Source organism: Nycticebus coucang, chromosome 1, assembly GCF_027406575.1.
Source record: "Nycticebus coucang isolate mNycCou1 chromosome 1, mNycCou1.pri, whole genome shotgun sequence".
In the NCBI taxonomy this organism is placed as follows: Eukaryota; Metazoa; Chordata; class Mammalia; order Primates; family Lorisidae; genus Nycticebus; species Nycticebus coucang.
In genome coordinates this window covers 98,355,754-98,367,917 of record NC_069780.1, presented here as the reverse complement: position 1 = coordinate 98,367,917, position 12,164 = coordinate 98,355,754, and the positions used below count along the sequence as shown (strand labels likewise).

General features: G+C 42.2%; 1 protein-coding gene across 2 annotated transcripts in view; it reads left to right on the top strand.

Annotated features, from left to right (window-relative positions):
- Positions 1 to 111: 111 nt before the first annotated feature.
- The window catches only part of TRAPPC11 (trafficking protein particle complex subunit 11), a 58,470-nt gene continuing 46,417 nt past the window's right edge, over positions 112 to 12,164 (top strand). Inside the window, exons 1-5 of one of the 2 annotated variants that reach the window (XM_053584852.1) lie at positions 112 to 250; positions 4,591 to 4,815; positions 8,122 to 8,291; positions 10,186 to 10,256; positions 11,996 to 12,110. In XM_053584852.1, coding sequence (XP_053440827.1) covers positions 4,612 to 4,815; positions 8,122 to 8,291; positions 10,186 to 10,256; positions 11,996 to 12,110 — 560 coding nt within the window. In that variant the 5' untranslated portion in view covers positions 112 to 250; positions 4,591 to 4,611. Of the gene's footprint in view, positions 269 to 4,590; positions 4,816 to 8,121; positions 8,292 to 10,185; positions 10,257 to 11,995; positions 12,111 to 12,164 lie in introns of both variants that reach the window. The other variant, XM_053584861.1, reaches the window with a different exon arrangement.

Sequence of the window (12,164 nt, the reverse complement as noted above, 5' to 3'; positions counted from 1 at the left end):
ACGTTTTGAGGAGAGGCGAAAAGTTCCGAGACAGCGATTGGTGTAGATCACTGTCACTCATGCCCAGAAAGTGCTTCCTGTGCTAGTGGAGGTGGGAATAGGGAAGTCAACCCCACTGGCACCGCCTGTGGGCCTACGTCTACAGGGACCGGTCCCTGCATTCTGGGACACCCCTGCGGACCTGCCCTAGTCCTTCGCGGGCTGGCAGCGACCTGCCATAGCTGCAGCGGGCCCGGGACGTGGGGCCTGGGTGAGTCCGCGCCCGGAGGTCTGTGGGGCCAGGCAAGGCCAGTATCATCAGTGCTTGGGGGCCTGAGTTTTCCTACTTGGTCTATGGGTGCAATCATGGTACTTTGGTTTCAGCCCTCTAAGAAAGCCGCACCTATTGCTGGTGCCTCCCATGTTTAAGGCTGGGGGAAAGAGAGGAGGAAGATTTCGTCTGTCTTTAGAACTGCAAGGTTATTTCTACGGCTTTCCTCATTGGAGCTACCAGGGCAGAATACTGCGACCACTGGGGACGGTTTCTTTTCCTAAATCGGTTTCTTTCCTCACATTCTCCGCATAAGCTTTCCCCACCTCTCACCATTTCGGCCCCAAACTGTTGTTCCTCTTTTGATCATTCTGTAGTTGGACATCTCTGAATCCCATTCTCAGTAGCCTTGTGTCGTACACCTTGAACCTCCACTTAATTAAAAAATAGTAACCACCTTATTTTCTATTTGCTGCCTTAGTTGGGTCACCTTTCTTATCTTCCACGCCAGCCTCCAGATTACTTCCCTTGTGCTACTTCCCATCAGGTGTTTACTTTCTATCTGCACCTTCTTGCATGTCTTATGTTCCTTGGTTGCTCCATTGGCTTATTCCAGGAGATTTGGAAACTTCTCCCCTGGCAGTCATGGGGATCCATTCAATCTCTGCACCTTTGCTTTATCGGTGTCCTTCCCATTCCTATCCTTTTACCTCAGAATAAGCACATTTCAAATGCTAAAAGCCTTTAAGGTAGAATGTGGCTAGAATTTCTGATACAATTTACATGCAGTAATTTTGGGACAGATTTGCCATAATTTGGAGCTGTGCTGTTGAGTATGATAGCCAGTGACTGTTAAGCATGATAGCCAGTGGCTGTTAAGCATTTGAAATAGGCTAATCTGAATTGAGATGTGCTCATGAGTGTTAAATCTGGTCTGTACCATATTTGAAAGACCTAGTACAATAAAAGGTAAAATATGTCAACAGTTTTTATACTAATACCAGGATAATATTTTGGAATACTATATTAGATTAAACAGAATATTATTAAAACAAATTCTACCTATTTTTACATTTTAATGTGAATGCTGGAAAAATTTGCATTATTTATATTCATATTTCTGTTGGATGGCACCAGTCTGGAATCTGATATTAAGCAAAAGTACCCACTTTGTATTTTGACCATCTTTTTTTATTTTTACCCCATATTCTCTAGAACTAGAATATTTCTTTTTCTGAGCGTGCAATTCTTTACTCTCACAACTTAAGCCTGTCCTAAAAATGTTTAAATAATTTCCAAAATTTCTATCTTTGTAGACATGTATTATTTCTAGCAAGCTTTCCAAATCACTTATTTAATACCCATTGTTCCTAATTCCAAAATTTCTATCTTTGTAGACATGTATTATTTCCAGCAAGCTTTCCAAATCACTTATTTAATACCCATTGTTCCCTCAGTACTTAGACACAAGAAGCTTAATGGTCTTTCCTAAATTAGCCTTTCAAATAAAAATATTCCATGATTGGGGAATCAAATATAGCCTAAATGCACCTCACTGTTCACAAAGAGTATATTTGAATTCTGTATAATGTACTGGTGAAGATTACTTTTTTAATGAAATTATTAGGTTTAGGTTGGGTGTAGCGGCTCACACTTGTAATCCTAGCACTCTGGAGGCCCAGGCAGGAGGATCCCTTCAGCCCAGGAGTTTGAGGTTGCAGTGAGCTGTGATAATGACACCATACTCTAACTGGGGTGACAAAGCAGGACTTTTATCTCAAAAAAATAAAAAAAGAAATTATTAGGTTTTGTTTTTTGAGGTAGGGTCATGCTCTGTCACCCAGGGTGGAGTGCAGTGACCTGATCTTAGCTCACTACAGCCTCACTCTCCTGGGCTCAAGCCATCCTCCTGTGTTGGCCTCCCCAAATGGTAGGCTTACAGGCATGAGCCACCATGCCTGGCCCTAAAATTTTTTTTTTTAAATATAAAATAAGTAAAATAAAATAAATGAAAAATGTTTGAATACACATACTGGATTCTCAGTCCATAATGAATGAATCCCTCAGAGAAACATGTCATCTCTGCATAATAAAGTTGTACTTTAAAATAAGTCAATAATTATTTTATTTTTATCATTTATAGCTGAAATAAGTTATATAGACCTATTTTAATTTTATTACCTTTCTGCTTTCTTCATCTGGTCATTTCAAAGTTTTCTGTGTATTTTGAGACATTACTGAAAATACTGATTTTTTTTAGAGTCAGCTATTTTAATGTGAAAGTATTTTGTTTTGTTTTTGTTTTGCAGTTTTTGGGGCTGGGTTTGAACCTGCCACCTCCAGCATATGGGGCCGGCGCCCTACTCTGTTGAGCCACAGGCGCCAACCCTTTTTTTGTTTTTTGAGACAGTCTCAAGCTGTCACCCTGGGTAGAGTGCCATGGTGTCGTCACAGCAACCTCCAACTCTTGGACCCAAGAGATCCTCTTTTTTTTTTTTTTTTTTGAGACAGAGTCTCACTACACCCTCAGTAGAGGACTGTGGCATCACAGCTCACAGCAACCTCAAACTCTTGTGCGTAATTGATTCTCTTGCCTCAGCCTTCCAAGTAGCTGAGACTATAGGCACCTGCCCAAATGCCCAGCTCAATGTTGTTCGGCAGGCCCGGGCCAGGTTCGAACCTGCCAGTCCTGGTGTATGTGGCCAGCACCCTACCTGCTGAGCTACAGGCCCCAAGCCTCAAGAGATCTTCTTGCCTCAGTTTTTCTACTTTTAGTAGAGATGGGGTCTCGCTCTTGCTCAGGCTGGGTTTTGAACTTCTGAGCTTAAGCAATCCACCCGCCCCAGCCTCCCAGAGTGCTAGGGTTATAGGTCTGAGCCATTGAGCCTGGCTTTGAAAGTTTTTTTTTTTCTTTTTTGAGAGAGAATCTCACTCTGTTGCCCTGGGTAAAGTAGCATGACATCATAGCTCACAGCAACCTCAAACTCCTGGGCTCAAGTGATCTTCCTGCCTTAGCCTCCTGAGTAGCTGGGACTTCAGGTACCTGCTACCACACCTGGCTAATTTTTCTTTTTCTTGAGACGGTCTCAAACTGTCACCCTGGGTAAAGTGTCGTGGTGTCATAGCTCACAGCAACCTTCAACTCTTGGGTTCAAGTGATCTTCTTGCCTCAGTTTTTCTATTTTTAGTAGAGAGGAGGGTCTCGATTTTTGCTCAGGTTGTTCTCGAACTTGTGAGCTCAAACAACCCTCTGGCCTTCAAGAGTACCCAGCTAATTTTTCTATTTTTAGTAGTGATGATCTTTTCATCATGATCTTCATCATGTGAAAATCATTACAAAAAGGCAAAAGCTTTCAGGGTCTGGAAACTGTCAAGCAAATAGAACAAAAAGGAATACCTTAATTCATGAATTGGACCTATTAAAATGTAATCACAACATTAAATTAAAAAAAAATTTTCAGGCTCAGTGCACATAGCACAGTGGTTAGGGTACCAACCACTTGATCTTTTCAGGCTAGTTTTGAACTCCTCAGTTCAAGTGACACCTCCCTCAGCCTCTCTGAGTGCTGGGATTACAGGCATGAGCCACCATGTCTGGCTGAAAATTTTTTTTTTTTTTTTGAGACAGAGTCTCACTATGTTGCCCTCAGTAGAGTGCTGTGGCATCATAGCAACCTCAAACTCCTGGGCTTAAGCGATTCTCTTGCCTCTGCCTCCCAAGTAGGTGGGAATACAGGTGCCCGCCACAACACCGGGCTATTTTTTGTTGTAGTTGTCGTTGTTTAGCTGGCTCAGGCTGGGTTCAAAAGTGTACGTGGTTGGTACCCTAACCACTGTGCTATGTGCACTGAGCCTGAAAATTTTTTTTTTAATTTAATGTTGTGATTACATTTTAATAGGTCCAATTCATGAATTAAGGTATTCCTTTTTGTTCTATTTGCTTGACAGTTTCCAGACCCTGAAAGCTTTTGCCTTTTTGTAATGATTTTCACATGATGACAGTTCACATATTAAAAATAATATGGCTGGCTTGGCACCTGTGGCTCAAGCGGCTAAGGCGTCAGCCACATATACCTGAGCTGGCGGGTTTGAATCCAGCCCGGGCCCGCCAAACAACAATGACAGCTGCAACGGAAAAATAGCCGGGCTTTGTGGCAGGCACCTGTGGTCCCAGCTACTTGGGAGGCTAAGACAAGAGAATCGCTTAAGCCCAGGAGTTGGAGGTTGCTGTGAGCAGTGATGCCACGGCAACAGCTTGAGGCTCTGTCTCAAAAAAAAAAAAGAAAAGAAATAATTTGGCTTTTTAAACTAATTATGAATATCTTATCATTGCATTTCAGATTTTTTGTGACACCTTAAATATGAGTCCCACACAGTGGGACTTCCCTGTGGAACTATGTTGTCGACCTATGGCTTTCGTCACTCTGACGGGCCTAGATGTGGTTTATAATGCTGTCCATCGAGCCGTCTGGGATGCTTTCTGTGCCAATAGGAGAGCTGACCGGGTACCAATTTCTTTCAAGGTGCTCCCAGGTGATCATGAGTATCCCAAATGTAGACCCAAGGTAATGACATTGTGATGCCGTGTGTTCTTTCCCTCTCTTTCTATGTACACGTATATGTGTCTATCTTTTTCTGTATATCTTGTCTGTGCTGGAAAACTGTGGAGGAATAGTTACCTATAAAGCCTTTTATCCTGTGAGCCTCCGGTATTTTTCTTTTTTATCCTTTCTGTTCGTTTTTTTTTTTATTTTTTATTTTTGTTTTTGAGACATAGTCTCATTATGTCACCCTCGGTAGAGTGCTGTGACAGCACAGCTCAGAGCAACTTCAAACTCCTGGGCTTAAGCCATTCTCTTGCCTCAGCCTCGAAAGTAGTTGTGACTACAGGCGCCCACCACAATGCCCGGCTATTTTTTTGTGTAGTTGTCATTGTCGTTTAGCAGGTCCAGACCGGGTTCAAACCCACCAGTCCCAGTGTATGTGGCCAGCACCCTAACTACAGAACTAGGGGTGCCACGCCTGAGAACTTGCTTTGTATTGGGTACCTGGAACCATGTACCAAACTGGTGGTAAGAATTAAATAAGATGGGTTCCCTGTCCTTGGGGAATTATATGATACATATACTAGAACAGTTTATTCAGGGTAGAATGAAAAAGGTATTAAGCTCCAAACTGACTTCTAAAGTGTACAACAGGCCAAGCACAGTGGCTCACACTTGTAATCCCTCCCAGCATTCCAGGAGGCTGAGGCGGGTGGATTGCTTGAGCTCAGGAGTTTTGAGACCACCCTGAGCACGATCAAGACTCCATGTCTACTAAAGACAAAAAAACTAGCCACGTGTGGTGATGGGTGCCTGTAGTCCCAGCTACTTGGAAGGCTGAAACAGGAGGATCCCTTGAGCCTAAGAGTTTGAGGTTTCTGTGAACTAGAAAAAATGCCATAACACTCTACTCAGGGCACAGAGTGAGACTCTGTCTCAAAAAAAAATTTTAAAAAGTGAACAACATAGTAGAGATTAATTTACCGTAGAAAAGTAATTATTATGAGGATGATAGTATTAATAATAGCAGCTTGCTTAGTTCATAGTTCTTACTATGTGAAATTTACTATTTTAAGCAATTTATGTATGTTGATTGATTTGTTAATTATTATCTTATGAGATTGGTTTGAAAGTTAGGTAATAAGACTTTTTTTTTTTTTGAGATGAAGTCTTATTATGTCGCCCTCAGTAGAGTGCCGTGGCATCACAGCTCATAGCAACCTCAAACTCTTAGGCTTAAGCCATTCTCTTGCCTCAGCCTTCTAAGTAGCTGGGACTACAGGCACCCGCCACAACTCCTGGCTATTTTTTGTTGCAGTTGTCATTGTTGTTTAGCTGGCCCCCGCTGGGTTCAAACCCTCCAGCCTTGGTGTATGTGGCTGGCGCTGTAACCACTGTGCTACGCCTGGTAATAAGACTTTGATCAAAACAAACCCTCCTACTCTCAACCCTGCTTTTTTCTCCCTAGAGCAATGTTTCGACATAGTGTTTTCTGGACCAAGTATGTCATCATCACCTGGGGTGTTTATTTAAAATGTAGGTGCCAGGCCTTCTCGGTTAATCTCTGGAAGGGTAGTACTGGTGGATTGGGGCACCTGTTGATTATTTTGTTTAAGACTCTATACGCAGGACACACCATTCATACACCTAGCCCTAGAAGTTGAAGCTGCCTGAAACCATGCCAGTGCTAGTATCCCTGGCCCTGGCCCTGGCCCTGGCCCTTACACATTTGCTTTTCTTTAATGTGGTGTTTATGTCAAGAAAGGCAAGTGGCTGGGTGGCGCCTGTGGCTCAAAGGAGTAGGGTGCTGGCCCCATATGCTGGAGGTGGCGGGTTCAAACCCAGCCCTGGCCAAAAACTGCAAAAAAAAAAAAAGAAAGGCAAGTGGCTTAGTACAACTAGCCCCCATGTCTCCTTTAATTCTCCAATTCAGGATGATTTTCATTTTCCCATTCCTGCTTCCTTCCTAAGTCCTGACTTTATTTTGCATCAGGTTCTTCATTGTCCTTTTTCTCCTTACTTGCAGTAGACAATGGACCAACATGCCTTGGTATAGTGGGAGTCACTGCAGGTGATTTGTAAGTAATTTGAGGTTTTGACTGCGTTCTTCAGAGCAGCAAATCTACTGCATCCTCTTCCCACTGTGAGGTGCTTAGTCCTGACACCCAAGTTACTGTGCTTTTCTATTAAAGAATTATCCTTGGCTGGGCACAGAGGCTTACTCCTGTTATCCCAGCACTCTGGGAGGCTGAGGTGGGTGTATCGCCTGAGCTCAGGAGTTTGAGACCAGCCTGAGCAAGAGGGAGACCTCTATCTCTACTAAAAATAGAAAAACTAGGGTCTGCGCCTGTGGCTCAGTGAATAGGGCTCCAGCCACATACACCGAGGCTGGCACGTTCAAGCCCAGCCTGGGCCTGCTAAACAACGACAATTGCAACCAAAAAATAGCTGGGCATTGTGACAGGCACCTGTAGTCCCAGCTATTTGGGAGGCTGAGGCAAGAGAATTGCTTAAGCCCAAGTGTTTGAGGTTGCTGTGAGCTGTGACACTATGGCACTCTACCCAGGGCAACATAGTGAGACTCTGTCTCAAGAAAAAGAAAAAGAAAAACTAGCCAGGTGTTGTGGCGGGCACCTGTAGTCCCAGCTACATGGAGGCTGAGGAAAGAGGATCACTTGAGCCCAAAAAGTTTGAGATTGCTGTGAAGTATGACACCTCTATACTCTACCAAGGGTGATGGAGTAAGACTTGTCTCCAAAAAAAAAAAAATTGTCCTTTATTTTTTACTTTATTCACAAGTGAGGTGAAATGCTGAATGGCAATATGTCTTCCAGACAAATGAAACCATTTCTGGATTTTAGTTACTATTTTTTTGTGTGTGTGTGTGGTTTTTGGCCGGGGCTGGGTTTGAACCTGCCACCTCCGGTACTTACTATTTTATTTGAGCAGTTTTCCAAGAACAGAAATTAGAGTGGTGAAGAATGTAAGTAGAATTTATCTGAAAACAGGCTCTAGGGAGTTATTTATTATTATTTTTTTTTTTTTACAAGATATCTGATAGCCTTGACATCATTGGAAATTCTTTGGCTTTGGTCATTCCTCTTGAAATGGGAGGTAGAAGTAGGGCGGACTCTACACTCGAGAGTCTACCTCCAACACTTGCTAGGTCTTGCTTACTTTCTGTCAGCCTGAATTTCCTAATCATAAATGTGGGTGGTATGTATACTAAATGAGACATATAAACATAAAGTGCCTGGCACTTCATAACTGGCAGTTTCTGCTGCTCTCATTATCAGTTAACTTTCCAACTCTTGCCTATGTTCACAGAGAACTTCATATGAATGGTATATTCCTAAAGGGATCTTGAAGACTGGTTGGATGAATAAGCATCTGAATCTGGTGCCAGCCCTAGTGGTTGTGTTTTATGAACTAGACTGGGATGAACCTCAGTGGAAAGAAAAGCAGTCTGAGTGCGCCACCAGAGTGGAGATAGTCAGGTATGAGCTCCTCTGTTTCTCAGGTCACCCATGGTAGTGTATACAGGCCTGTGACTTATCAACATTTCTTGAAAGCAACTGAGAACTGTTTAGGCTATAGTGCTCCCTTTGGGGGTCACCCACCTCCAGTGAATTCTGTTCAGTTCCTAACAGGTAAAAATACTGACTATATAGTGCTGGGTATGTGATGAAATTTAGAAGACAAACGGATCTGGATTCCCAAATGTTTTTTCTTACATTTGCATTCTTTTTTTAAAACATAGTAATTTACTATATTTAAGGTCCCATAAAACAGTTTGCTTTATGACTATTTCAGTTTCAAACAAATGAATTCTTTTGGATAACCACTCTGTAATATATCACCATAAAGAAGTACAGGCTTGGCACCTATAGCACAGTGGTTTTGGCACCAGCCACATATACCCAGGCTGGTGGGTTTGAACCCAGCCTGGGCCAGCTAAACAACAATGACAACTGTAACAAAAAGTAGCCAGGCATTGTGGTGGAGCCTGTAGTCCCAGCTGCTTGGGAGGCTGAGGCAAGAGAATCGCTTAAGCCCGAGAGTTTGAGGTTGCTGTGAGCTGTGACACCAGGGCACTCTACCCAGGGCAACAGCTTGAGACTCTGCCTCAAAAAAACAAAAAAGAATTTGTATTGTGCTATATATATAACATCAGAAAAGATTGAGAGGGCGGCGCCTGTGGCTCAGTGAGTAGGGCGCCGGCCCCATATGCCAAGGGTGGCGGGTTCAGGCCCAGCCCCGGCCAAACTGCAACCAAAAAATAGCCGGGCGTTGTGGCGGGCGCCTGTAGTCCCAGCTGCTCGGGAGGCTGGGGCAAGAGAATCGCGTAAGCCCAAGAGTTAGAGGTTGCTGTGAGCCGTGTGACGCCACGGCACTCTACCGAGGGCGGTACAGTAAGACTCTGTCTCTACAAAAAAATAAATAAATAAATAAAAAATAAAAAAAAAAAAGAAAAGATTGAGAATTTTTTTTTTTTTTTTTGTGGTTTTTTGGCCAGGGTTGGGTTTGAACCTGCCACCTCCGGCATATGGGACCAGCGCCCTACTCCTTGAGCCACAGGCGCCGCCCAAGATTGAGAATTTTTATCTGGGTGGAGTTGAAACATATTCTTCTTAGTCTGTAGAGGGGGAGGGAGGTGAGAGGGGAGGAAGATTGATTTGGTGAAATCTCACCTAACTGCACAATGTGAGAGTGTTCAGCAGCCCCTCTGGGTGAAGGGCTTAACTACAACTTGAACTTTACCTTAGAATTGAAAACAGTATAACCTAAACACCTACACTCTCATATATTAATCTGAGAGTAAAAAACAAAATAAAAGAAGTAAGTTGTACTTTTACGTAAAAGTATATATTAAACTTTACTTTTAAGGCAGATTTTTTTTTTTTTTGTGACAGAGTCTTATTTTGCCATTTGCAGTACATTACCACGGCATTATAGCTCACAGTAACCTCAAACTCTTGGGCTCAAGTGATTTTCATGCCTCAGCCTCCCAAGTAGCTTGGACTACAGGTGCCTCCCACAGTGCCCAGCTATTTTTAGAGATGGGGTCTCCCTATTGCTCAGGCTGCTCTTGAACTCATAAGCTCAAGTAGTCCACTCTCAGTCTCCGAGAGTGGTAGGATTACAGGTGTGAGCCACCTCACCTGGCCGTTACAGCAGATTTTTTGAGGATTAGAAGATGTGAGATTATGTTTTTAGAATTGTAATCATTATAGCATATATGTTCTTTGTGTGCAGGAAAAGATTTTCTCTCATCTTAGTTTTTTAAATTGAAATTATCTTGAGTTGAATTTTTAACCTTGCTGTCAAGTCATTACTACATTTATTTTTAAGTTAAAATAATTTAACTTTATTATTGTTTCTCCATTTCAGGCAAAGTTTACAAGGAAGAAACACAAAAGTTGCAGTGGTTCTGATTCAAAAGAAAACTCCTTTGCCCCCAGGTATCAAAAAAATAATTATTTAATGGCTTTTAAAAAATTGTTTTATACATCCTACTCTTATATGGAGGAGTTTTTTTTTTTTTTTTGAGAGGAGTCTCACTATGTCACCTTTGGTAGAGTGCTGTGGCATCACAGCTCACAGCAACCTCAAACTCTTCAGCTTAAGCAGTTCTCTTTCCTCAACCTCTGGGACTTCATGCACCCACCACAATGCTCAGCTATTTTTTTTTGTTTGTTTGTTTCTTTGCAGTTTTTGTCTTGAACCTGCCACCTCCTGTATATAGGGCCAGCACCCTACTCCTTTGAGCCACAGGTGCCGCCCAACACTCGGCTATTTTTTGTTGCAGTTGTCAATTGTTGTTTAGTTGGCCCAGGCTGAGTTCAAACTCACCATCTCAGTGTATGTGGCTGATGCTATAACCACTGTGTTAAGGGCACCAAGCCAAGATTTCCTTTCTTTTCTTTCTTTCTTTTTTTTTTTTTTAAGAGACTCTGTGTGCTGTGGCGTCAACAACTCACAGCAACCTCCAGCTCTGGGGCTTAGGCGATTCTGTTGCCTCAGCCTCCCCAGTTGCTGGGACTACAGACACCCACCACAACACCCGGCTATTTTTATTGTAGTTTGGCCAGGGCTGGGTTCAAACCCGCTACCCTCAGTATATGGGGCCGGCGCCCTACCCACTGAGCCACAGATGCCACCCAAGATTTTCTTTTCAATGTTTAAATCTTTTATGCATTTAGTTAATTATGGGCTGGTACATATTTACTACAAATAATAGTATAGAAAACTAAAAATAGTAAATGATGCAAATTCTTAATCTACACTGGCACTTTCACTTACCTTCTCATGTAGGGGACATGAGGGACATGTTTAACTGATCAAATCGTTAATTTGCTTGATTTTGTGTTTTTTTTTTAAAGTATGTAAGGCCCGGCACGATGGGCCATACCTGTAATCCCAGAATTCTGGAAGGCCAAAGCTGGTGGATTGCCTAAGCTCACAAGTTGGATGCCAGCAAGAACAAGACCCCGTCTCTAAAAAATAGCTGGGCCTTGTGTTAGGCACCTTGGGAGGCTGAGGCAAGGGAATCGTTTAAGCCCAAGAATTTGAGGTTACTGTGAGCTAAGATGCCACAGTACTCTACCAAGGGCGACAAAGTGAGACTCTGTCTCAAAAATAAATAAATAAATAAATAAATAATATAATGTAATATTACTTATTTAGGTAATCTGTATTTGAAATTGCATTTCTTATGTAATATTATTTTCCTTAATTTGCTATAGGGCAAAGAAAAATGCTATAGGCATTGTAATTTCCTCTGGGAAAATGTCTTAGTTTTCAAATACGTATTATTTCTTCTACCTTCACAGACTTCCAGAGGCCATATATTTTTGTTTCTATGTTGAAATTTGTAACATCCTAAATGTTTTTGGGAACCTCTTTCATGAATTATTGCTCCCATTTTTATTTATGTTTTTTGAAATAGTAATATGGTTTATCTGTTGACATTTTGTCTGGCTCAGCAGAAAATTCCACAGTGTCTTCCTGAAAGGTCTATACTATATAATTTCAAAGAGCCCCTCAGCGCTCTCAGGGAGCACAGAGGTCCTCTTGGCCTGGCGAAAAGTGGTTTGGGTTTTTTTTCTAATTACATTTTTCAGACTTGGGGAAATATGTATTTAGAAAAATACATTAATTATTTTCTTTCTTTCTTTATTGTTATGGGGGTTGTCAACAGGAGAAGACGTCATTGCTTCAGAAAGGGCTGCAGCTTTATGCAATGCCTGTGAGCTCTCAGGAAAGTCTCTGTTTGTATTGCCCCACACCGACCACCTTGTGGGTTATATTATAAGGTAAATAATGGTCTTTCTAATGTATTCATTAGGAATTGAGATATTAGTAGATTA